This window comes from Poecilia latipinna, unplaced genomic scaffold (genome assembly GCF_001443285.1).
Source record: "Poecilia latipinna isolate Pla-1442-1.1 unplaced genomic scaffold, P_latipinna-1.0 Scaffold797, whole genome shotgun sequence".
Classification (NCBI taxonomy): Eukaryota; Metazoa; Chordata; class Actinopteri; order Cyprinodontiformes; family Poeciliidae; genus Poecilia; species Poecilia latipinna.
The window spans coordinates 359266-386806 of NW_015113413.1; the positions used below are offsets into that span (position 1 = coordinate 359266).

General features: G+C 39.2%; 1 protein-coding gene across 6 annotated transcripts in view; it reads left to right on the forward strand.

The window, feature by feature from the left end:
* Positions 1 to 27541, forward strand: part of LOC106956210 (nuclear receptor coactivator 2) — a 48841-nt gene that overhangs the window by 12901 nt on the left and 8399 nt on the right. For 5 of the 6 annotated variants that reach the window (XM_015046895.1, XM_015046900.1, XM_015046901.1 and 2 more), the window contains 10 exons: positions 12496 to 12603; positions 13581 to 13753; positions 18618 to 18721; positions 20865 to 21054; positions 21327 to 21515; positions 22680 to 22781; positions 22988 to 23128; positions 23259 to 23406; positions 23599 to 24829; positions 27250 to 27472. In XM_015046895.1, the coding sequence (XP_014902381.1) occupies positions 12515 to 12603; positions 13581 to 13753; positions 18618 to 18721; positions 20865 to 21054; positions 21327 to 21515; positions 22680 to 22781; positions 22988 to 23128; positions 23259 to 23406; positions 23599 to 24829; positions 27250 to 27472 (2590 nt within the window). In that variant the 5' untranslated portion in view covers positions 12496 to 12514. The remainder of the gene's footprint in view (positions 1 to 12495; positions 12604 to 13580; positions 13754 to 18617; positions 18722 to 20864; positions 21055 to 21326; positions 21516 to 22679; positions 22782 to 22987; positions 23129 to 23258; positions 23407 to 23598; positions 24830 to 27249; positions 27473 to 27541) is intronic. The other variant, XM_015046899.1, reaches the window with a different exon arrangement.

A 27541-nucleotide genomic window follows, 5' to 3' on the forward strand; every position in this document is an offset into this window, starting at 1 on the left:
AGGTTCCCAGAATTTACAGGTAAAATCCCAGGATTGAGTCTTGAGGCAGGTTTTTATTACAGGTTTGTAGTTTAGTTTAAAATGTAGAGATGTACTAATAATTTTGTTTGTACCTAGTCTAAAAAATAAAAGGTTATAAGTTCTTATATTTCCCTTACTTATAGCTTTTAACACTCCATTGTGTGTCAGTCTTGCTTCTTAATGATGTAAGTTGCATTTGACACGGCACCACACAATCTAAACAGCAGCTTGGCCAGGCTGCCACATATTTTGTTTTATTTATTTTTTTGACATGTCAAAATAATGATCAGGCTGGTTGTGGTTGTTAAACAATACTCAGTTGGTTCTAAGGGGTCAGGGAAATATATTTCACACCATTACAAGCGTCATCTTAAAGCCTTGGTTTGAGGCGGGTTAAATCTGTTGCTTATGTAAAATTTGAGTCGTTCATCTGAAATTCACAACTAAATACAAGACTGATCAGGCCAGGCAGCATCTTTTCAATCTGTAATTGTCCAATTTTGGTGACACTGCATGAACATTCTCAGATTCCTACTTTGAGCTGACAGGATGGTGTGGTCACCTGCTGCTGTAGCCAGTCCAAAGTTTGGTATGTTGTGCCTTAAGAGACAGTTGCTCAGAGGAGGCTATCTGAGCAACTGTTGCCTTTCTATAAAACGTGAACCAGTCTTGCACCAGTATTTTCTCTATTCTCATAATTCTCTTTGGACCATGGAGAAGGTTGTGAAGAAAAATCTCAGCCTTTTATGAAACGCCGTCTCTTAGCAACATCCATGATACATGCAATTTCTTCTCCATTCAAGGCACAGTTTGAACTTGTTTGAACTTCAACGAGTCATCTTAACTGCATTTAGATGCCTAAATGTAGCTAGTTTTCCTAGAAATTTGTGGCTAGTGTTCGGCAGGTAAAATGTTGAAAAATCGGATTCTTTTTTTCTGGTTTATGAAAACAAAAAATGCCCACTTTTACTAAAGATGTCCCATCTCCAGTCCAAACAATGTGAACTGTGGTTGAAGTGTCAGAAGAGGTCTAGATAAAGACGTTTACTGATCTCTGAATGTAATTTTTAGGCTTAACAAGCCTGACTTTCAGTCTCTTTGCTTAAGCTGAGGTTGAACGAGATGTGTTGCCTTTCAAAGTCCAATATGCAGTGTGTTATTCTTGGATGAAAGTAAGATGAGCTGACCTGAAACATTCATAAATATATGCTTGCGAATGTTGTCTTTTGGAAGTCAAACAGAGGGATAAATTTTAATCATAACTTAAAAATTATTTTAAAATTGCTTTGCTTTGGTGCTCAGTTTGCTGTCTAGAGACTGCAGTCCTTGATGTGGTTGTTCTGTTTTGGTTCCCAGTCTTGGCTCAGTTGCTGCATGTCTCCCTCCTCTCGCTCCACAACCTCCTGTCCATTTACTGTTCAATAAAGGCCAATAGTGCCAAAAAAATCTTCAAAAAAGAAATTAAATTAAATTAACCTGCACGCAATTCCTTAGTGTTATGTGTATAATTTGTTAGTAGATCTTAGAATTAAAAAGAAATTATAAGTCTAAATTGGCAGGTCAGATATCAGAGAAAACCAGTACAATATTTAAATTTAAAGCTCCCACATGAATTTTGCATATTTGAAATTTATACAAAATGTGTTATGTATAATCTGAATATGTTTTATGCAAACATATTCAGATTGGTAGAATGACCACAACAAAGCAGCCACTGATAATTTTACTGCCTTAAATACAAATGGAAATTATTTTCCGCTAGACTTGCAGTCATATTAAACAGCCACGGAAGATTCACTAAAGAATTCATAACACTGACGCTGCAATGCGTGATGCAGCAGGATGTAGTGAATCTTGTTTTTTTTACAGTAGGAATGAATTTTAAATGTGGACAAGGACTAAAATCAGAGAAATAAAATTCTTGGCAATGGGAAACTACTTATAAAACACCTAGTAAGGTCTGGTAATACTAGTTAAACATCTAGTAATCTACCTTTGTTAGAAATATGAGCACTGAATTGTAGCTTTTGAAGGAACCACATGAGAAGGCATTTTTGTGTAACATTTTCTCTGTGCATTAAATGATTGTAAAAAAGAAGCACATCATTTATCAGTGATTTATCAAGTTTAAATTTACAAATAATGCTGTCTCAACTGTGTTTTGTCTTTATTTGACCACAGATTTCACACTTAATCATAACAAGAGAACATACGATGTTCTCTTGGAGTAAGAAAACATCAATTGAACATAAAATGGGGGTTAGAATAGATCCCTGTGGAACACCTGTAGTTACTGTTAGGTGCAGGAAGATCATCCTTTTTGATTTATTATTACAAAACCACCTGAAATCAATCACATCAAAGCTTGTGACTGAGAGATTCAAATGTCACACAAAAGAAACTAAACAGAAAACCTGGTCACAGATGAAAGACAGCTGGATATTTATCCCAGAAGTGATGAGCAGTGTTGCTCTTTGCATTCTTATCTGAGCAGGATAAAAAGTCTGAGTGTCAAGAAGTCACTCAGCTGTGACTGTATGTTAATTTTCTCACTGACAATCTGCAGCTCCTGCTGCATTTCAGTCAATCAGTGAGCTGTAGCTGGACTTTGACCGACTGGTCAATAGGACAACGTAGAACTGCTGCCATATCTCCCTTTTTGCACCATGTGATTTACTCTTCCATTCTTCTAAGTTATCAATGTATCCCAATGCACATTTGAGCTTATTTTAGTGTTTATCTGATGAGCCAGAGTGGTTGGGGTTGTTTTCTACATGTATGTCGCATACCGAATGGAAAAGTTCTTTATTGTGTCACGATGCATTTTTAGAGATAATGACAGTATCAGACCACCAGCCTTGTGTTATGAAATAACTGTGAAACGTGAGCTGAAGATGAAGAAATCCTGCTCATGAGCATGTGTGTGCACATTGAAACCAGTGTATCTGTTTGCAGTGCAATCCTGCAGTTATTACACATGAGACAGAAGACAGCGAGCGTTTCTGGCAATAAACAAAGCTTCCCTCCCTTCTTCCCGCTAACTCTACAAGTTTCACTCTGATTTCCTGAGAGTGATTTCTCATGCATGTATTCAACTTTTCTGAAGAAGCTAACTATGGACACCAAGATTCAACTTGGTTTCATTTCCTCCCTTACCGCCATAACATGTAGTGCTTCCTTAAGGGTTTTTTATTTATATTTATTTGCAATTTCTTAATTTTGTGATTGTCTTGATGTGCCTGCACACCAGAGTGTCAGCTGAGTTAGCATCCGGGCAGGCATGTTCAATGTTATTGATTCTGGCCTATAATCGATCAGGCTCTAGTATTACATGAGGCTGCTCATGCAGAGTGACGATTATCTACTGCAACCATCCACACACAACTGTTTGTGTTAAAGGTGTTATTTCATTTAGTCTCCATTCGTGATTAGCTTTCTTGTTGTTGCATAAAATCACTTTTAAATCAAACAGTTTAGTTCCTAAATGATTTACTCTTAACCTTCCTCTCTTTCCTCTCTTTTCTATGAAGTAATTCTTATAATGAGTTTATTCATTTTTTCTTAATTTAGAAATGAAAACAACATTTTAATTGATTTCTGTTGACGTAGATTAAAGATAGAAAAGAAACAATGGCTGAGACTTCCAGCCGCGCCCCGGTGACACCAGATTACGCTGCTACACCAATACCAATTAGTGTTGTTTGCTACAAAAAAAGAATACGGTGCGGTTGGTCCGATTGTTGAAGTGGGTCAATTTGTACAGATGGATTTTAAGTGGACTCACTTCTCAGCACACAGGCAGGCATTTACTTTTCTTTCCAGCACACTGGTGCCAGAAGTCTTTGGAAACCTAATCATAAGTTGTGGGTTTTTGTGGGTGAGGGGTTCAGTCTTATCAAGTCCTTTGTTGAGTTCAGATTAAATTATACTGGATGTCTTAATTTGCAAAGAGAGTTTTAGCTGCAGCGCGTTTTGTGTTAACACCTGATGATTCCTCTTTGTCCTGCAGCATGATTAATGAGATTTGGTTAACACATACAGCTTAGGTAGCCAAACTAATAAACTTAACTGAGACAGAGTCTTGGTCCAATTGTCAAACTTAATTACTAAACCTTCCCAACGTGTCCCATAGCTCTCGATTGTCACTTGGTATTGTAACAGTATTCCTGTTTAAGTGGTAGTGCCTTTTTTAGTGTCGGGTCAACAGCTTTATTTTGTAATTTACTCAAATTCAAACACTTCCAACTTCAAAACTGTGAATGCTGCTACTCGACTGGCCATCTGTGTTAATCCTGATTGGTAGAAACCCACTAGGTGAATGTTACTTTAATGCTAAAGTTAATTCGATCTTTTTACAGGACACGTAGTGGTCTAACTGGGACCTCTTTAAAATTTTGCTAGCTCAGCCAAACATTTCTTTGGAGGTCTTATTTGCTTTGTGATTATTTGCTGAGTCAACTCCCATGAGCCTCGGGGTTGTCAAAGGAAGCAGCAGTCGAACTCTTTCTCCAGTGCTGCCTTGAAAGGGCAACAAGCCACCAGCCATTAAGGCAACGCCTCAGCATAGCATCACCACACCAAACACCTGAGATGTACAGAAACAGATTTGATTTACTGCTGCATGTAGATGTATGCAGAGACAAAACGACTAACCCAGCTTTCATCACAGGTCCTTCATCATGGCAGGAACCCAGGTCATAATACAGCCTCTGCAGGATATTAGGCCAACTTTACACTTGTGTGTCATCAGAGGGTTTGTTGGTTTTTGCTCTTCTACTTTAACAGAAGCTGGGAAACAAACAGGAGGGGTCCCTCCTCCAGTTTACAGATGTCTAATCCACTGGTGTCAAAGTCCTTAAGTCCTTAATTGATCCTAATTGGTGCTTTGTGATGAAATTATTCCTTACTTAAGTTGGTGATGCATCTATTTAGTGGGGACACATTTTTTTATGGTTTTTAAAATTGTTGGTTATTGTGAATTGTTTATACATAAGCTAACTTTCCCTTTGGTTATTTTATTTAGTAGCAGAGGATGAGGTCAGATCCAAATTATAACATACCAGGGGAACTTAAATGTCAAAGACCCTTTTTTATGAAAGAGATGGGATAAAAATCTTCTTTGGAACTATGTATAAAATGTTGAGTAGGAAAACAATAGCCCAGAATAATCTTAGAATAGTTGGATTGCTTTACTTTGGTAACCGCCCCCTTTTGACAGACCAACACCGCTACACCTCTCTAAGTTAGTGAACGGACAGGGAGATCTTTGACCATTACTTTGCACATTATCTCTGGATTGTCTCTTTAATCTCTTTTCTCATCTCACCCCACAGGTTGTCGATATAATTTAGATCTATTTTTGAATCATTATCCTGTCGACTCATGGCCATGCTGACCCATTTTCAGTTTTCCAGCAGAGACCACTGGATTTTTATTAAAAATATCCAGTTATTTGAATGAGAACATGTTGCCATGCACTCCATCATGTTTACCAGGACATTTAAAAGAGAAGCACTATCACTGATTCTCCACAACACTTAAGAAAAACAATGTTTGCTTTTTCACAGTAAACCTTGTTTTACACCACGGTCTGTTGTTAGGCTTGGGACGGGTGCTTTCTGATAAAAATATTCACTTTTAGTTGAATGTGTGAAAAGCACATAATTCTATCCAGTATAATTATTCAGATGGAGAAATAAAACTGTATGTTGTGGCTAAAATATTTGATTTTAGAAGCTATAAAAACTTTACTGTGAAAATCTCATCAAAAGAAAAGATTTACAGCATTCTTCAACTGTGGAGAAAGACAGATAGGCTCAATCAATCAATCAATCAATCAATCAAATTTTATTTGTATAGGACATTTCAGCAGCAAGGCATTTCAAGGTGCTTTACATAATTAAAGAAAAACAAAATAAGAACAGCATGTGACATTGAATAAACAGTAAGAAAGAATGTCCTACGTCAGTGCTAGTGAGCCATGGAGGGAGTCATTTAGGGAGTAGGAGTACTGCCGAAATTAACGTGGTGGTTTCAATTCACAATGAAGAGGTGCGACCACCTCTGTCACACATATGAGTTTTTGAGAATGAGGAAAAATAATTTCCTGAACTGTTCTTTGTGACAGCGGAGCTGCAGCAGTGTGTTAGAAAAAGAGCTCTGCTGCTGCTCCAGAGTGTCGTGTAATAGGTGGGATGGATTCTTCATGATGGAGACCAGATTGTTCAGAGACTTCCTGTCCTGGACCAAGGATTTTTCCAGCTTTGTGAATCAGTTTGTTGATCCATTCTCTATCGAAGGCTGGTAGAAGATCAACGATACTTTGTTTCATACACGAAAGGATCGAAGCCACTTCAGGAAGTAGAATCAACTCACCTCAATCCAGTCCATCCCACTGCAGACTCATCTCAGTGTTTCTACTGGTGGCATGAGACTGAGTTTCACCAGAAATCCAATGTGTAGTGAAAAGGAACGGTGAGAAGACCGTCCCCTGAGGGACTCCTGACCACATCAGCTCCGACTCTGGTTTAGCTGAAACCCCACATGTTTATGATGAGGATGGTAGGAAAGATTTTTTTTTCCTGGTATAACTCACAAGCAAACAGTTGGCATACAGCATCAGAATGTTTTTCTGCAGACTTGGAGACTTCCTGATGCCACGCTTTGCTGCAGTGCTTTAACATTGGTCAGTAGAGGCTTTTTTCCATCTTGGTCACTGTGGCGAGATACAAGTAGATCTTCTTGATTGTAGATTTTGTAGATTAGTTTTAAGAGAGTAGATCTGTTTCTTCCTGCCATTAAGATTAACCTGAACACTCCCTGGGAGAAATTGACCTTTATGCCATATTGTCATATTTATACCTAAAAGGAAGTGAATTGAACTTTACAGTCTACAGGCTGATCTAATTTGCTAAGTAGATCTATTTAAAAAAAATGGTACATTTAAAAAAAATGCTTCAGTTTTATGGATTCTTATTGTTTTAAATAGTTTGATAATTTTTAATAAAATTGTGAATTTTCTTCAAAATGAAATAATAAAAGATTGTATCTTCTTTATTTCTTTAGTCACTGAGATCTGATCTTTGAACAGAGGAGCTAATAAGTGAGAGAGGATCTGAAAACAAAATGTTGATAGGAACATTAGGAAGAATAAAATGCACAATGACTGCTGATGTGAGGTTCATTTCATTCCAACTAATTAATGGAGGCGCTTCTTTCAAAAAGTTTCTCGGAAGCAATTAATCCCAACAAACACACAGACCTAAAGGGAGTGAAGCTGCGACTAAACTGATTGACTCAATTCATTTCTGGGGATAAAAGCTCTGACATTTACTCAGTCAAGGTGTTATCACATTAGGCATAGAGAGGCTCTCCGTTATCCCTCTATCAGCTTTAATTTTCTGCTCTCTGTCATTACATAAGACATCATGGTCCACTTTTTTGTTACAAGCTCAAAACCTCAATTAGTGTGCAAGCTAAGGCCTGGGGATGACTCATTACCTTAATAACAGCCCGTAATGTATTGTACTCCTATGACAACTATCATTTTGAGAGTCTTAGGTCTTTCACAAGGGCGGCTGTTGCCTCATCTTCCCAACCATTAGCTCAGTTGCAAATGAAGGGGCTGTTACTTATTGATGCATTTTGTAGAACCTTTACTCGTGTTTTGCTGTTTCTTCGTCTTTGTAAATGAAGCTAAAATCAAGAGCAGCTCTGTGTCTCTGCCTCTTCCCCAAGCCTGACCTCCATCTGAGTGTAATCTGACACCTACCTGCTCTCTGTCCGCTGCAGCACAGCAGCGCAGAGAAACCACAGGGGTTTGTTCTTTGAAAACCAGAAAGACGGTTTGGTAATAAATGACTGCTAACACTTTCAGAACCACAATCCTGACACTTTCGTATGAGTTCATTCACAAAATTTGTAGAAATTAAAGAAGTTTTGTATATGTCTTTCACAGAAGTATTACTTTGCTTTGTGAGGAACAGTTTTGCCTTCTTGACTTTAGATTTGCAGAACCCAAACACATGCTTGGTTTCTATCGGAGACGAGAGCCACTTAAGCAGGCGGTGATCAATCCTCAGCTTTAATTTCTTAATGGCAGCATTGACCCTCTGGCCCTGTCCCTTCTCTCCAGCTCAAATTGTTTTTAAATGGCTTAGCTTTGCAAAGCTCTCAGCTCCTCTGATTGCATTAGCATTGGGCAGAGCTGGATGAAGGCTTTTGTTGCAGCCTGCATTAGTGTTAATTTATAATGCACATGTTTACGTGCCATATGTGTACCTTTGCGCATGTGTCTGTGTATTGTGATGCAGACAGATATTGACGTGAACATCCAAGCGATGTCAGTCGTGAGTGCTCAGACTTTGTGTCTGTGTGTGGAGCTTCTTTTTGATTGATTGAAAGTTTAAAGGAGCCTTTTTGTATTGATTTCTGACACCATCATGTGGGACTGTTGCATGAGGTGCAGCCATGAAACGTGAGGACTTCAACGCTGTGTGATATTACCTCTTAAGGTCACCTGTTTCCTCTCAGTATGATCATAATTAAAATATAACTGGTTCATTCTGGCGTCATCTCCTGAGAGTCTGCTGTGAAAGCGTCGCTGTGGCGCTGGGTACGTTTAAAGTTCGGCAGAGTTTCTATGCAGTCGAGGAAATTTCCACTAAACTGTGACGTATTCATTTATACTCGTCATCATCTTTTTGAGTTTATTGGCGGTTGGTAAATGGTGAAATGTGGGTCAGAGTGGCAAATTTGTTAAAATATGCTTAAAAATGATGAATGTGAATTAACTCAGTTTCCAGAAGAAAATGAGAATGATTTGTGTTTAAATATACTTCACTGCAATTTTAATACGGTTCTATTATCTTTTAACTTTTGCACTCTTTGTTGAACAGAAGTGGTATTATTCTATGGTTTTATTTTACTGCTCAAAAATGTGAATGAATAGACTGTTAAAATACTGTGTGCCACCATGGCTGTTTACATGGACGGGCAAAGTTTTAAAAATAAGTCATTCATAAAATGATTAAATGGCAACCAATGAATTATTTGCATTACTAAAACAATGTTGAAGCATTTAAAGCAATTTTAAATCGAAGAATCAAAATTGAATTGAATTGCGAGATTCAATAGATGTAAAAATGACATTTTGTAGACATGAATAAATCTCTGACATATTCTTTCTCTAATTATCGTGGCATTTAGCAAATGGGGATAATCCTGCTGATTCCAGCTGACCTTAAACCAAAGAAGTTTGGTCTGATTTAATTCAGACAGAGAAATAAAGGTGTGTGTGTCTTCCTAATGGGTGGGTGTTGTCTTCTGTATATCCTGAAGCTCAGACGGAAAGCCTTGTTGTCTGAAAAGTTGCCTGCCTCTTGTCGCTGAATGAATGCTCAGCTTTGGGAGGGCGTGCTGCCCGGACCAAGTCAGGGAATCCCCAAAATTCTCATGCTGTGTTTTCCGGGTATTTTCTCTGCACAACGCTTCAATTTTTCTCTTATCAAGTAGTTGCCTTCAGGCAATCAGATGATGGATGTTACAATGCTTTACCAAATTTGCACTCGCTGTGTACAGAGATATGATTTTCGATGCTGAAACCATGATGTTAGCATGAAAGTTCGTGAAAAGTAGCGTTGATGATATTAACTAACATACTTTCTGCACTAGTTGTCTTAAAGTTTTTCATTTGTGTTGTCAGTATCATGCTATCTCCCGTTTCCTCCCGTCCTCTCATCCCGTATGGTGTAATTAGGCCATACTTTCCTCTGCCTTCAGGCCTGATTATTTAGAGCAACAAATGACCCACCTCCCGTTTTCTTCCTGCTGTCACTCTCTTTACCCCCGCCTGTATCATTGAACAGCATTTGTTCTTGTCAACATAATTTCTGTGTCGGAAACATTTTTCCTAACGACACATAAAAACTGACGGCTCGTCCGTTCGTATATTTCCCTTGATACAGTTTTAAAATATTTCTGCCCCCTCTTCTCTGTCTTACTCTGATTCTTTCTTGCTAATCTCCTTTCTCTCTCTCTCCCTGTTGTTTTCCCTTTTGCTTATCCCTCTCTTCTGCCTTCATCTGCGCAGTATCAGTCCCACTGACCAGCTCTTATGTAACTGTCAGGTGATGTGTCCCAGCCTGTTGAAGGGCCTTAAAGGCCCACTGTCCCTATAAACACCACCTCCCCCCTGCATTTAATTATTGGACTTCTTCATCATTGTCTGATTGTGTGAACATGATTGTCTTGGATGCACTCTTGCAGAATAAAACGGATCCTTTCTAATATTTTTGAACTGAAAGGAACAAAATTGAGATTTTATTCTCCTTGCGGATGCCAGTTGTAGGCAAGCCCAGAGAAACACTGATGGCGGGAAATGAGAGTCTGGGAACACGTTGAGCTTTACTGGAAACACTTTATCTCTACTTTTAGCCATCAGGTTGGTTGGAAAATAGTAAATTGGCTCTATTGCTCACTGAATGCGTCAGAACTTGTTCTTTATTAAGGTCCTGAATGTGGTATTATGTTTGTTGCCATGCCTTTGGTTTTAAGGTGCATTTCACCAGTCCTGCTCGTTTGGAGGTGTACAGCGGTAATCAAACTCTGCTGTGGATCAAAAAAGTGAATTCTGGTCTCTTGCAAAAACAAAAGAGAGACGCTTTACAGTTTTGTTTACATTTTGTATAGAAGGAAGTTATGTGTCTTCTTCTGAGGTTTGGTGTCATTTCCTTCACTGGTTCTCAGGGGATGATGTGAAGCTGGATATTGGAAACAAGCTGGAAGCAGATGGTAAATTAAAATATATTTCAGACAACAAACCTGCACAACCAACCATGTTGTTGTATTCAGAAGTTCATTTAAAGGATGGAATGAAATGTGTATTTTTATTTTGGAACGTAATAAACACTAAAATGTGGGTTTAATAATAAAAGTTGCTTTGCAAACTTTATCTATAGCACATGTTCAACTAAAGGCATGTTATAGAAAATATTTGTACAACTTAATGTACGTTGTGCAGGCCTATGAAGTAATTCAAACAGAGGTAGAGGGCAGAGGTAGAAAGATCAGCTAGAATAGAAAATTTGCTAGAAAATGTAGAAAAACAAATTGATAAAGCAAGATTAATTGTTTGCATCATGAAAACTGGGCCTTGCTTCATATTGTTACTGCAGCTCAAGATCTAATTCATACTAAATCACAAGTCCATGATTTAGTCCAGGTTTGATTGGTCTAGATTTTGAATCGGAGCTGATAAAAGTAGCCCAGAAACTTAAAAGCTGTGAAATAGCCCTTTACTGAAGTTCCAGATCACAACGTGTGAATCGCATGCGTACATATTTACAAAAAATATATATTTATTTCCCTTTTTTTTTTATTTAAGTTTCTTTTTTTTTCATTTTGGGTGCAGAAATTTGGCAAATAAAGCTGATTTTGATTGTTATTCCTCCACCAGCAGCTTTGTGACTCCACTGTACCAGCAGCTCAGGCCAGAAAAAAGCTTTTCCTGGCATTTCACATGACTAAATTGTGTCCCTTTTACTGAACCATATGGGGGCAAGTCTAGCAGCATGATACGGCCATATGGTGCATCTTTCTTGCTCCATGAAAGCTTTATTTCAGTGTGACCTAAGTTATGTTTTGTCCCTATTTTTGATTGAGATTACAGGAATATTCCCCAAACATCCCAACCGTCATTCATATTGGAGTCTGACATGTTAAAGTGAATGAGGGAACAGTGAGAGTGCCTACGTGAATTAGCTATTTCTATCTGAAGTAATTACTGACACCCACTGTATTCCCACTGGGCTGCCCACATATTGCCTTCAGGCTCATTACAGTGGTACATTGTTTTTTGTGACTCATAATCTGTGTTTGATAATGCACTCTGCGGGCTGTTTACATCACTGGGAGATTAAAATTTACCTTTTTTTAAATATTGTGATTTATTGTGCTGACTGAAACTTTTTTTTTTTTTTAATTTTCAACTTTACCATCATCTTTTTTTATTTGTAGGGATCCGATCTTAAGTCTTCTTACCTGTATGACTGGAAACTTCAAACACTCAGAGACGAGTATACATTGTAATGAGGCAAACATTACTATTAATAAAGAAAGTAAAACATGGATGTTTGAACTTAGGAGTTAATTAGTCTGCTGCTGTCATATGTCATGGGCATGTCCAGATAGGGCTTGTTTAAACAGCCCTGGTCTCTGACCTGGTCAGGAGTCCTGACCAAATAAAATACTCTGAAAATGTATTTACCGACCTACAGATTTCTGCAGTTTTTGGGTATTTTTGTCAGACATAAAACAAAAACAGCAAAGTTTAGATTTATTAGCCTGATTTCTGCTGCTGTGTGACTCTTTGATTCTCTTTAAGAGTCAAAGAGAATCAAAGGTTTGCTCTGTCTGTGTAATTTGGTGTGTTGTCACTAAGTGTCTGCTTTGCTTTCCTGTCTTCCTTTGGTTTAGGTGCTGATAACTGCTGAAGATGAGTAGTGGTGGGGGGGACACTCCTGAGCCCCCCAAAGGGGAATCTGTGAAGAGGAAAGACTGTCAGTCAGACCTCCTGGGACCCAGGTGAAAGACCTTCCTTCAAGAAAAAAAGAAATAATGATAATGATAGAGCATTTTTAGATGTAGCAGTACCTTCATTTTCACAGTGTGCTTTTTGTCTCTTATCCTTCCCTTTTTAATTCTTTGGGGTTTTTTACTTGAGGATTTAAAAGGGAGACATCTTTTCTCAAGTTATGAACTAGAACTGAGAACAAACCAAACTCTGAAAAGCTAATAAGGATTTGGACATTAGTTTTAAATCTGAAATCTTTTCTCCTAGGCGAAGCACAGACACAATGCCTTTGTACACCTTGACCTGTTTTACATTTTATTATGTTACCAGCAAAAAACAAAAAAAACACACAAAAATGTCCATTTATATTCTTAAGATTTTAAAGTAATTAAATAGAGTCAATTTGGTACATAAATTTTACCTTTTCTTAAATGAAATTCTGAAAATTAGTTTTACATTTCAACCCCATTTTCTCTCTTACAGCTAATTTAATCTCAGTATAAAAACGGAAACAAAAGGTTCTTAGATGCTATTAGAAAAAAACAGCACCATGAAGACCAGTGAACAGGAAAAAATGCATAAAGATTACTATCTTACAAAATGTAAAGCACTTTAAAGTTATTCCACATTTGTTATAAATGATGAATTGCTGTTAATGGTGGTTCAGGAAGTAAACAGTTGTGGTTCATTTTTACAGACAATAGTTTATGTAATGACACAAGTTGTCATAATGATGCTCAGTTCTTTGCACAGAGGTCATATTTCTCATTAATGTCAGGTCACTGAGAGGTCACAAAGTTAATTCAGGGTCACCAGGCAGGTCTTTGTCTCACAAAAAAGCTGGTCAGCGCACAAAGACAAAAGCTTTTCAGATGTAATGTCCAGCTTTGTACAGTGATGTTTGTCTTGACAATTTCCACCACTTAGTTCTTTTTTCTCCAGTTGAGTTTGATTCATGTTTCTGGCGTCATTCCTTGCTGTCCTGCAGCCCGAAGCGAAGCACCGAGAGGCGCAACAGGGAGCAGGAGAACAAATACATCGAGGAGCTGGCAGAGCTGATCTTTGCCAACATCAACGACATCGACGACCTCAACGTCAAGCCCGACAAATGTGCCATCCTCAAAGAGACGGTGAAGCAGATCAGGCAGATCAAGGAGCAGGGTGAGCTTTTGTGTCGCTTCTTCTTTTTTTGAAGGATTTGGTGTTGGATCCTCAGCCCTGCTAAGATTAAATAGGAGAACATTGCTTCACAAAAATCACTGCTTTGTACCTATTCAGAGCGGAGAAATCAAGAAAATTATTAATATGATTTTATTTTTCCTTGGGCAGCAGTAAACAAAGAATAGTTTTCTATTTCTGAATTTATTTCGATTAATATTGTCTAAAATTTAAAAAGTATAGAATTTACTGGATATTGGTTTGGATGTTTTTCAGTGAATAAAGTAGCATAAGCAGGCATAGCCTGGATAGACAAGATCATACACCAATTTAACCGCTTAAGGTTTATTTTTATTGCACATTTCAGCAACAAGGCAGTTCACATCATATTTTTCTAGTTAAAAAACGATCAATGTTGAGGTTTAGAAAATTTCAGCTGTTCCTGAAGGCAACATGTTTAACTGTTGGGGAAAATCCTCAGAACAGCATTTTATATGATCAGCACTGAGTTTGGGCTGATTGGATGCTAACTGTTAGCCATTAGCGCTAACTAATTTTAAGGCAGTTTTTAGAACAGGTGCCACATTTCCCAGCTCATTAATGGGGTTTTTGTTATGGTAGTTTCTGGACTTTCCAGTTTCAGATGTCCTGAATAAAGAAATTGAAAGGCTGCATAAGCAATTTAATTTGTTTTTCCATTAGAGTGTCACAAGCAGCTTATTTTCTCAGATAACCATTTATTTATCACTAAGTGGGCCTTCCAGTGTTTCCCGCCATGAAAGGGGAACATCTGCTAGAAGAGAGTGTGATAGCTGTGGGTACTAGAAGAGCTCAGAACTGATGTTTATAAAACTGAAATCTCAAGAGCCAATGTAGACTCCTTAACTTTAAAAAGTAAATAGAAAGCAATCCCCTTCACAGTGGGAGCCCACAGACTGTGAAAGGACTGTAATGGTGAGACAGCCTCTGCTGGAGCGCTTATATAACAGTGACCAACATGAAATGAGCCTGCAGAGAGAAGCAGGAGGATCTGCTCCTCCGATCTGTCCCTCACTTTCTCTTAAGCTTTACTATTTCTTCACAATGTTCTCACCTTTTTACACTCCTCTGCCTCTTATTTAATCCTCTTTGCATAAATGTCACAATTTTACAAACCATCATTTTAATATTTGCAATCACTTAATGGATTCCTCATTATTTTCGTTCTTCCTCCTTTTTCAAATTTTGTCTGCAATCTTCTCTCTTTCTCTTTACTTGATTCCTCTTCCTGTTTGGTTCCAGTTCTTTTTCTTGGTCTTTTTTTCTTTTGTCTTGGTTATTCTATTCATTAAACACATTTTCTCCCTTCAGTTTTTTCATTTTTGCTTTCTTTCTTTCTGTTGCAATGGAGAACACATCAGATATTAAAAAGAAAGGAGACATCCTTTCTTTTTAATATCTGCACTTTTACCTGGTTAGATTTTTCTTTTATTTTCTAATCTTGTTCTTTTTAACCCACAGCTCCAAGTTTGAATACAAAAAATATGGACATGAATGTGAAAGCAATTTGGGTGATTTCATTGATATTTACTTAACATTATACAACACATAACTGCATTTATTTTGGGTTGAAAACAGCTCTGAAGCATGATGCTGCCACCACCATGTTTGACAGATGAGATCTAGTGTTGTAAGAATTAGAAATTTCTTTCAAGTATTTTTGCCCTGAGGAAGGCAACTCAGACATAAAATCATTAAAATCATTTCTGGACTTGGATTTTGTTGTTATTCTAGAGTCTGTTCAGTCCAGTGACTGTTGCCAAAAAATTACATTACTAGCTACTAACTACTAGCTGCACCTGAACGTCATCACCAGTTATTAAATGATTTAAATGATTGGATTCATCTTTACTGTGTGGAAGTTATTTTGTTTTAAATTATTCTATTCATTTTTATGTTCTTGAAAAGACTCCATAATAACTCAAAATGTATATTTATACACATACGACATTCATGCCTGTTGTGAGTGTAGAAACTTCGGACTTGAACGCGCGTCCTGTCATCTTTCCTTTCATCTGTTCATCTCTCGCTTGCTCATCTCCTCCTTTTGTGCCTGCAGTCACCCAGTTGGTGTCCATGTGTCATTGCACTGTTTGCATCTGAAAACAACAGCTGAATAAGCACGGGGATAATGCTCAAGTCACACAGCTGTGAGGTCAACAGCAGAAAAACACACCATTGTTGAGGAACATTTAGCTGATGAGCAGATTTTTTTAAGAACAGTAAAAAGGAATAGAGAATGAAGAAAATACTACTGGAAAAATGTTCATCCTGTGCTCAAATCAGTTTCCAGTTTAGTTTTTACACTAATCTTTAGGTTAACTGCGCACTCAGATTGCAAAGGAATAAATGCATGTATTTGTGTAGGATACAAATGCTACACAAATGGTATGGTGCAATTCCTAATATTTAGTTTGTTAGATGTAAATACTTTGTACCTGAAATGTCAGATAGAGCTGCACTGATTGAAGTTTCACCACCAGAGAGAGAAAAAACAATATTATTAGGACAGACTGACACAAAATCATCAAAGTTCATGACCAATCTGTTTATTCATAACCATTATCCAAATGACATAACTCATTAAAAGTTAGGGAGTTTTGGCTTTTGGGTAAAATTAATGGAAAACTCGCAAACTTCAATACAATGACACGATGAAAGTAGGGTATTTAAGTAGAAGCATACAATGATGAGTCCCCTCAGTCACACAATGTATTGGAACAAAAGCCAACAACAGTGGGTTGTGCCAAAACAAAAAATCTCAATGTCTCACTACCATGTGGCCTTGCGGAGCTGCTTCAATTACAGCTTGACAACGACGTCTCATGCTGTTCACAAGTCGACTTATTGTCTGCTGAGGCGTCCCACTCTTCATGAGGGGCGGTCCTCGGGTCAGTGAGGGTCTGGGGTACAGTTACAAACCTCTACTTGATGACTCAGCTGGTCTGAGGCCTTTTCTATGGGATCCAGGTCTGGAGAAAATGCAGATCACTTTGTTACAGGTTCAACAGTTTACAGCTGCTGTTCCCTAATGATGCATTGTCATCCATAAAGATGAGATTAGGTCTGGGTTGTTCATACAAGGGTGCAATGACAATGGTTCAATGGATTGTTATTCAGTTAGTATCGACTTTTCACTAAAGCATTCACAAAATGAAGGGCAGTTCTGTTTTCACTAAACACACCTGTCCACACAGTAAAACTACTGACACCAAAGGCTCATTTGGTGACAGCGGTGGCTGGTGCACATCATAGAACAGCACTGAGACTAACGGACTGCGCTGTGGTCAGGTGCCTTGCAGGTCTGACGTGACTCCTGGGTGCCTCTCACCTCCCTGAAATTTCCTGGGAGTTAAGTGTCATTGAACTGGACGTTTCTATTCGTTTCTATGATTCTTTATGTGTCTCTTTGTCTCTGCTGCAATCTTCTGATGACACTCTAAGCTCAGCGGCTGCTTCCGTCTGAGAGCATCCTCTTTGAAACCTGGCAATGGTGATGTACTGTGGATCAGTTGTTAGATGTCATCTTGGTCTAATGATGTCAAAATGTCAGCAGTATGGTTGCCATTTAAATACCAATTCGGACTGAAAAAGAAAATGTATTGGTTGATTCATGAATCAAACACTTGTGTATTTAGTCGTTAAGCTTCTTGTTGGAGAACAGCAAGTTGTGCAGGAAGTACTTGAACATTGAACTGTTGGACATGTGGATTCAAAAGTATAAGGAAGGTCACATTAAGTTCACCTGTAAAGGTTACATTGTGGTTTCGGCTCATCTGAAAGCTGAATATCCCTTGCTTTTATGAGTTGTGTAAATGAAAACTGCTGCTTGGCTCGTGTGCTGGAAGTGCTGCTGAATGAAGTTAATTTGAGCTAATGAGTTGTGCACTGGATAATAAGGAAGATATGCGGCACCAAACTGTTAAGTTGTTTATAGGCAATCCTGAAAGATGTCAGCTGTCGAGAAATTCACAGAGGATTTGTTTTAATTTATTCACTAGAGATGATTCTTTTGTTCTTTTTGAGGAAATAAAATAGGAAACTCAAACATAAAATCAAGTCTGGTGAAATAAATTGTAATAACAAATTTTATGGATTAAATAAACGTTGGCAATGCCTTGAATTCCCTCCTGCTTGCACTGTAGTGCCATTCCAGGCTCTGCAGTGACAGAGTTTTAAAGGCTGATGACTCCACAGCTCCAGTCCCACAAAAGGAATGTCAGCTATGTGGCCGAATGGGGCCATGGGAGGCTTAACAGTCCGGTGGTACGGCCATGAAGGAAAGGGAAAAAGTTGGTGCAAAAATGTACAGGAAAATTGTGCAGTGAGCCGTGCTGTGAAAACCATGCCAGCCACTCAAATCTCCATGTCCTCTCACTGATTTCCACTCTTTGTTTTAGAGTTGAGGTATAACCGTGAGGTTAACTTTACCAGAAGAGAACGGCTTTCCAAAGAATGCAACATGTGGAAGGTCTTCATGCCCTGTGTATGAAAACACAAAGTGGGTGCGTGGGTGACGGCTTCATCAAGATAAAAACAACACTGTCAGCATTGTCTGCTTAAACAGACAACCTACGGCAAAAGCTTTACCATAACAAACTGCTTTTCCTACAAGGAGACATTTAACATACAAAATTATTTATTTTGATCTGTGTCTTCAGATTTGACATGTCCCTTTGACCACAGCATTAATTATTCAAGCATTTATAACATTCTTTTCTCACTGACAGGCTCTATTATCTTAACTTAAAGGTGACAAGAGATAAAAACATGACAAAAATCCCCTGATCCCCTTTTGAACCACCTGCTTTTATGTTTCTCATCACAGAAAAGACTCTGGTGGCTAATGCAGAGGAGGTGCAGAAGGCAGACGTCTCCTCCACTGGGCAGGCCGTCATCGATAAAGACACTCTCGGGCCAATGATGCTGGAGGTAGGTCCAACTGTCAATGTTTTTTAAAACCCATCTCTCAATATTTTGTGAATGTTTCCTACCTTGAATGTGAGTGCAATCTAATGTGGAAGATGCTCACGCGGGATCAAGCATGTTACACCAACGGGTTTTCAATCCTGCAGACTTCTAACACAAACTTTGATCTTATTGTTAGGGTAAATAATAAAAAAAATAAATCAAAACAGGAATAACTTTAAAAGTTGCTTTAATGAAACCTGTAATTTCTCGAGTCTTTCTTCTGGTGTTAGAAAATCAAACAAAAATTCTCATTCTTTCTTGAAAGTGATGATACTTCCTGGAAGATTTGCGTAGGAACCTGGTGTGACTCCTTGGCCAGCAGTAATACCTGTGCAGCAATCTGCGATCAGTCTCCATGGTAACCAGCCTCCATGGCTGGCTCCTCCTCTGCCATTACCAGATCAACTTTTAAATCGGTTACTCACCACAGGATTAACATATTTCACAGTAGACGCGCTGCACTGCCATCTTGATTGAAAATGAGCTAATGGGAAGCTCTAGTGCCAGACATGTTGCTATGGGAACACTAGTAAACAAAAACACAGCAGTCTCTTTACTGCTGGAGGAAATGCTCTTTGTGGGCAGAGAAAAGCAATAGTGTAATGTTTCAGTCAACTCTGAACTAGTCTCGGCTGCCCAGCCTTTATCTCGAAGACACCACATTACGTACGTCTTCACTGGGCCAGTTCAGCCTGTCGGGCCGCCCCTCAGGAGATAGGCATGTCACTCTCTCTGCCCTACATACTTCCCTGAAGGCCATCCTTATCTTTAATAAAATAATAATGAAAAAGTCTTTATTAGAGTGTAGTCAAAAACCAACTTGATTTTCCTAGAAAAAGACAGGCTGCTGCAGATGTGAGTGCTGCCATTCTTGAAGTAGTCCAGTAACTTATTTAGATTTCATAATAATTATTAGATCATCTGCATGTGTCTAAGTCCCCTTTCCTAACCTTAGCTGTACAAAAAGACACAGCACAGATAAATAATTATTTATTAAATGAAAACAAAATGTAAGTACAGAAAAATACCCAGATATACGCATAATATGTAAAATCTTATATTTAAATGGCTCTATTACTGTGTCGTTTGAATGTAATGTAGCTCAGGAAATCAATATGCTATTTGGAAATGTAATCCAGTTATTCAGTTTTTACTTTCATATCTAAAGGTGAAGTTACTCTGCGTACTCTGAGCAGCAGTTCTCCAGATCTAATCCACTCTGAATGCATCAACGTGTAGCCATGCTCCTGAACAAACAGGACAAACTCCATCCTGAGGGAGACGCTCAGCCTAGAACACCTTTCTGACTGGATCTAGCGTTGCTCTACACGTGACTAATGGAGATAAGAGCTCCGCTGACTGACAGTGGAGCCTAAGTGTGTCCGTGCACGAGTGAGAGATGACGTTTACCATGGGACCCAGCGAGGTATAAATACCTTTGGGAAAAGCCAGATTAGAAAGGAAGGGGCGGAGCCTGACCCCGTACACACAGACTAACTATATATATAGTATTCAGAAGCACCAACGTTGGCAAAGGTGTCTGCTTGGGGTCTGGAAGATAAACATTAACATGCAGTCAACATTTCAATTTATGTTTTTTCAGCAGCAGTGCAAATAAATGCTTGCATAGATTGAGTTATGTAAAACAGAATGAAATGCAGCAAAGGTGTTTCCTCCTTTGAACTTATTAATTTTCACAATGTTATAGATATATATTCATCCATCCATTTTCTATACCAGCTTTTCCTTTGCTACTTAATATTCTGCACAGAATAAAGTTATGTAACTCAGGTAATGTTTCTGGCATATTTATTTTTAAAATACAATGCATGTATTATTATTACCAACAAAATGTTGAGTTTCATTATGAAGCCATAAATGTTTTACAATATATTTTGAGCTAAGCTTCTTATCATCAATGTTTATTCTTTTCTCTTAATAAAACCAAATAAACCGTATTTGCAATTAATTAATTTCCTTATTACTTCCACTCCTAAACTTCCCCAGATCTGTTTAATTATCTTTTTTCTTTCTCTTTGTCATTTATCCTTTTTTACATTTTACCATCATGCCCGTCACTTTTGCCAATCTCTTCTCCCCTCAGGCCCTGGACGGCTTCTTCTTTGTTGTGAACATGGAGGGAAACATCGTGTTTGTGTCGGAGAACGTCAGCCAGTATTTGCGCTACCAGCAGGAGGAGCTGATGAACACCAGCGTCTACAGTGTGCTGCATGTTGGAGACCATGCAGAGTTCATCAAGAACCTTTTGCCTAAGAGTCTGGGTGAGGAAACTGGTAAATTTGTCACAATATAGTGTATTTACCTCATTTTGGAGTTTTTCCAAAAGCTTTTCAAGTGTGTAAGTTAACTTTTCTTCTGTGAGCATATTTTGTAAAAATCTCTAAATTCTTCTAAAGTAATATGTTTTAGTGTCATTTTAGTGTTTCTGATTTCTTTAAACTTGTCAACTGTGTTGTATTGGACAGTAGATTCATAACAAACTTTACATCCTAAATAATTATGTTTATTACATTTTCCTGTTTTTTTGTGTGTCTTTGTCATGCAGTCAGTCATCGCAGCACCGACTCCTCCAACAGGAACAGTCACACCTTTAACTGTCGTATGCTGGTCAACCCTCACGCCGACGGCGAAGCGCGCCAGGCCGTCGATCAGCAGGACGCAGCGCAGCAGAAATACGAGACCATGCAGTGTTTCGCCGTCTCTGAACCAAAGTCTATCAAGGAAGAGGGGGAAGGTGTGCTTGTTTTTCTAACCTTGTCTTTAATTTTGTACTTTAAATGTTTTTTCTTCTCATTCTTGTTTGTTCTGCTAATTAGCCGAAAATTGCTTTGGTTCTTCTTTTTTACCTGGATTTGGTCTGCCTTTCGAAAACCATCTTGTTATGTTTGTGAATTTTCTTTACACATTTCCACTGCTCAAGAAATCATTTTCTGCTGCTTTTCCTCATCTCTTCGTCTGAGCCTTGACTTTCTGTCACTTTCCCATCACTCGTCCCAGTGCTGCCCTCCCAGTCTCCTGTGTCCTGTCCTCCTTCCGTCACCACTTCTCTCTGCCTCCCCTCCCATCTACTGGGAGAGACTAATTAGTGTGTGGCACTTTGTCAGCTTCCCATCTAATCCAGTCACACACACATGAACACGGGGGAGAAGAATGTGTCTGCCACTCTAATTTTAGACGTCTGACAGCCAGATATTTTGCCAATCTCTCCCCTGACATGATGAGGATATCTGGTGGACAGGCAGAGGTTTGCAGGCTGACTTGAAGTTGCATCACTCTGTTGGTTGACTTGTTAGTACGGCCAGATAGACTTTGATTTATTTGTCAGTAATGAATCTTGTTAATTCAGACCAAGTGGAAGGTTTCTGAACATGAACTCTCTGTTAGGATCATGCATCTCTCTCCTCTCCTCCTGAATGACTGCAGAAGAATCTTGACATGTAATAAAATGTAATTTCTTTTGAAAACTCTTCTTACAACACTGGTGGAAAACAGCATTCTGAGAATAATTGGAAAGCTATTGATTAACCCACTTAAAAAGATGAGTAGAAACCTTCAGAAGCAAAATGTAAAAAAATAATGAGTCGATATTTGTTTACAGGACTGTAGAAACGAGGAAGTTAATGATGGCTGTTGATTATTAGGTCAGACGTGTTTTTAATTTTTATTAATGCAAATAATGTAGAGCTCTGGACAGACAGCTGGCGATGTTTTCTAATTTGTGAAAATACTAAAATTATAAAGGGCTCAGAGGTAAAATAATTCTATCCAACAGAAACGGCCACACACAGCCGAGTAGGAAAATCCAAGCCTGGATGAGATCAGTGTTGCTGTGTGTTGTGATGTAGCCTTTGCCATATATAGTTATGGAATTACTGACAGTGTTTCCTCAACAATACAGATTTCCAGTCGTGTCTCATCTGTGTGGCGAGAAGAGTTCCTGTCAAAGAGAGGCCTGTGATGCCGGCGTACGAGAGCTTCACAACACGACAGGACCTTCAAGGTACGGCATGACTGACGCACTGGGCTGTTAAAATACTGTGAAGTTTCGCACTGTGTGAGTCAATTTCCATAACATAATATTAGTCTACATATTTACATTTGGCACTCAAAACGAACATGCTCTGTGTTCATAGGCAAGGTTAGGCTAAAGGCTTATTTTTTATCTGTAAAATTCTAGAAACCAATTTGTTGTGTTAACCTGTTCAGGTAAGATCACCTCTCTGGACACCAGTGTGCTTCGGGCATCTATGAAGCCGGGCTGGGAAGACCTGGTCCGGCGCTGCATCCAGAAGTTCCACCTGCAGAGTGACGGGGAGATTTCCATTGCCAAGAAACACCAGCAAGAAGGTTGGCATAATGTCTCCTCACAAAATTTACATTACATTTTGAGTTTTTGGATCTCTCAGATCCAAAATGATCAAATATCACAGCAGGTTTCTTTAATCGACACCCTGTTTTTTTCTCTGTCTGTATGCAGTATTGAAGAACGGCCATGCCCTCAGCCCATTGTACAGATTCTCCCTGGCAGACGGCACCATAGTTTCTGCTCACACAAAGAGCAAACTGGTCCGTTCTCCAGGCACCAATGAACCGCAGCTCTATATGTCGCTGCACATCCTGCAGAGGTAACCCCCCCTTTCCTGACTTTTACTCTCCTTTCACACACAAACCTGGTAGTAAAACCGTCAGCCACTGCAGTCCTGCATCAAACACCCACTGAAAATCATATCTGGGAATACTGTGCACATTAAAAAGTCAAAAGAAAAAAGCTCCTTTGAACTCAAATGGTACAAACCAGTTCTCAACTTTTCTTCCAGGGAAAACTTGGGGGGCATGGCTACAGACATTCCCAGTGGTCAGGACTCGGCCAAGTCAGTGACCCCAACAAGAATGAGCGGGTCCTTCCCCTCACCTGATGCCAGCGTTGCCGGCAACAGCCATCACTCCACCGGAGCCTCCTCCACCCCTGGACGTGGTTTTGGGTCTGTTCCAGGAAGGGCCATCACACCTCAGGGAAACGGCCACGCTCTGAAGCTGGGCAGCCCTTCTGGCCAAGGAAGTCCAAGCGTCAGCTCAGGGGTCCAGAGTGCCATGTTGTCTCCTCGTCATCGCCAGAGTCCCAGCGCTGCCGCAAGTAGCAGCAACTGCAGTAGCCCTCATCTCCTCCAACATCTGCCTGGATCTTTTTCCCCTGCAGCTGGTTTGCATTCACCTCCATCCGTGTGCAGCACCACAGGAAACAACCAAAGTTTTAACTCCCTCAGCGCGCTGCAGGCTCTCAGCCAGGGCACCAGGATTTCCCCAGGGCTCGCTGACGGACAGCATCCAGAGTCACCTGACAGAAAACCAGCCGCTCTTCAGAGTAATCTTCACAGCAACAAACCTGGTAGCCAAATTAGCAAGAGCAGTCTCAGCTTAGAGACTGACTTGTTTGGAACTTTTGAAGAGCAGGAAGAGTTTTTGTCATCCCATGACGGTTCACAGGCAGATGGGAAAGATGTTGATCCTGACACTCTGGGCGGTAACGGAAACCTTGGTGATCTTGCTGATGCTGCAAACCACCATCTGACCACCAAAGGCCACACCAAGTTGCTGCAGCTCCTCACCACTAAGTTAGAACCCTCTGATCCTTCCTCACCACCAGGTCCCATAGGAGATGACCAGAGCTGTAAGGACCAGCTGTGTGGAGGCGCCGGACATAACAACCAAACCACCTCATTAAAGGAGAAACACAAAATTCTCCACCGGCTGCTGCAGAACAGCACCTCACCTGTGGAGCTGGCCAAGCTAACGGCGGAGGCTACGGGAAAAGATCCTATTGGTCCAGAGTCCGCCTCAGGGGACAGCATGGCTGCTCTTAGTGAACTCTGCACCAAACAGGAGCCGGGGAGCCAGGGAAAGAAAGACAATGCATTGCTGCGCTATCTTCTGGATAAGGATGATAATGGCATCCTCGACAAAGCCATCAAAATGGAACCAAACGACGGACTCAAGCTGACCTGCGTTAAGACGGAGAAGCAGGATGAAGGTTTTAATTTGGCTGAGCAGGTAAGAATTCAGGCAGTTTATCTAGAGAGGAAAAATCTAATTCTACACGGTGTCTACCTCTTAACTTATCTGGGTAGAGCTTTCATTTAGATTGACTTTCGTAATTTTGATGAAACTTGGCAAAAAAACAAGAAAAAATAACTTCTACATCTTCATCATGCCTCAATACTCAGGAATTAAAGTGAGAAATGTACATAAATTATTACACTGTCCTTTTATTTTACTGAAACAAAGAAAGAAGATGTAGAAACAACATGTGACAAACTTAGCAAACACCTTGCATCAGTTAAACCGTCTTTTTCAGTGGTAGGGTTATGGTTATGGCCTTTCCCATTGGTTCAGTAGGAAATGGTTTTACTCCAGTTAACAGACCTTTGTAATTTATTGAAACCTGTGGACAAACATTTAAGTTAGGCTTTTCCTATTAAGTTGAGGTTTGGACTTTGATTGGGTTAATATCTTCAAACTAGATGGCCGCTCATTTGGCCACTCTAGAATATTAAAGAGGCCAGGTCCTGTGCAAACACCGGCCCAGATCCACAGCCCTGCCTTGACCTTAAAAGTCAGGTTGTTTAAAGTGATTCTGACTAGTAACAGTCTTACTTGCAGCTGACAGGAGTCCAGAGTAAATTTACAGAAACTAAAACTTTGCTTTACGTGATGTCATGTAAAGCAAAGTTCATTGAGTTTGCACTTTTTGTTTTGTTTGGAAAGAGCATGTGGATTGGCAAATGTTAAGACAGTTCAATGAGTGAAAGGCAGATGGCAGAGGTTCAGTTTCCAAACAAAGGATCTGACCACCCGACCAGTGGTGCGTCCGGCGAAGGGGAAGTTGGAGCCAGAGAAGAAGAGAGTTTTACCCAAACTCCACAAAAGAAAGCCTTTTCCATGAAGGGGGTTTGTTAAGTGGTTATTAAATCTGTTGTGATTGTGACTTACCAGTTTACCAAAAATATTTAAATGTAAATTTGGATAGTTTAATATCATGCAGTTTTTAAAAGATAGAGAAACATCAGTTAAGTTATTGGAATTATAAGAAAAATGCAGAAAGCAAAATAATTTATTCTTCCTAAAGATTTCAATTTCTTGAACTATTGTTTTTTAAACAAAAAAGATTGGGAGCTGACATGCAGTTAAGTTTTATAAGAATTAGAACTAATCAATCTTTGATCTGTATCAACTGCATTTACAATATCCACATCTGAACACTAATTTACTTCAACCACTGTCATGATTTGCTGGATTTTGACAAGAAAAGCACTCAGTCATTTCATCAACACTTCAAACATGGACAGTCGCTTGAGGCCACTGTCAGGTCGGCCACCACAGCCTCCTGCTGTCCAAGGAAAGTATGTTTTAAAATCATCTGCTGATGATATTGCAGTATTGCTCAGTTTAGGTGTTTTTGCACCAAAGAAAAACACATATGGAGTAAAATATCAAATTAAAAAAATTGAATAGGAGGCGTAGTTCAAAAGGAAGAGGAGGTGTTTATCATATTGTCTCATGATATGTTGTGTCTCATTGCATTGATGCAGATGCAGTGCTTTTGTCGACCATTATGCCAATGATTTCAAATATAACCTCTAAATATTTTGCTGTCCTCACATGTAAAGCTTCCCAAACCTCTGTGTGTCCTACTGTACATCACACATGACCTCATTAGTGCTGCAAGCTTATTTTTAGCTCTCCACTCTATTCATCAGCCAAACGGCCCTAGGAAACCATATCTGTCCACTCTGTGTGTGTGTGTGTGTGTGTGTGTGTGTGTGTGTGTGTGTGTATAAAGAGTTGGGTTACGATGTGTTACTGGTTGAGTGGGATTTCCGTTTCTGTCAAAGTTGTCATCAGACTTGACTTATGATTCTTTGCTTAAAATCAGTTTGGAGAAGAAAAAAAACATTTTAGAAAATAAATGTATTTTAATGCATTTAAATAAAGTTAAAGAAAATAAAGAAACATGTAAAAAAGTAAAAAACCTAGACTAAAAGTAAAATGAAATTAAATAAAGTGAAATGAAATGTGATAAAATGATGTAGATTAAATGTAAAACAATCTGAACTTAAACCAAACATGTTTTAAAGGAGAGGCATCTTAAATTCAGGATGCCCATTTGTTACATCAATACCTTTTTTAAAACAAGAAAATCTTTTAGAATATTAAGATTTTCTCCTCTAAGGATCAGATGAAGTAGTTTTAGTTTAAAATCTTATTAAAACCGAACTTTTCTTGTAAAGGATTCAGTGGAAATGTGAATTTCTCTGATAAAAGGCAATGTTCTGCAGTTTAATTGTGCAAATCAGTTTTGATTGATCTCAAAATTTGCTTAGCAGGATTTTCATTAATGTCTTGAGTATGAGAGGATGTCATGGAAATAAATCTCTGTAATAAATTGCTTTTATAATTGCGGCTACTTCCAGGCATCTGAGCTGGAGGACCTGCTGGAGGACCTGCAAAACAGCAGCCAGCAGCAGCTGTTCCCCAGTCAGCCTCCATCCTCTTCATCCTCTTCATCAGCCGTGCCAGCTGGCTCCTCTGTGGACAAACAGACCATCATCACTGACATCCTGCAGATGAACGACACCGGCAGCAGCAGCAGCTCCCCCAGCCAGCACAGAGCCTTCCCTCCCATCGGAGCCGCAGGTACGTCCTCAACGGGATGTTTCAGTATGTCCAGGTCTTTAAAATAAATCAGATGGATTAAATCTAATC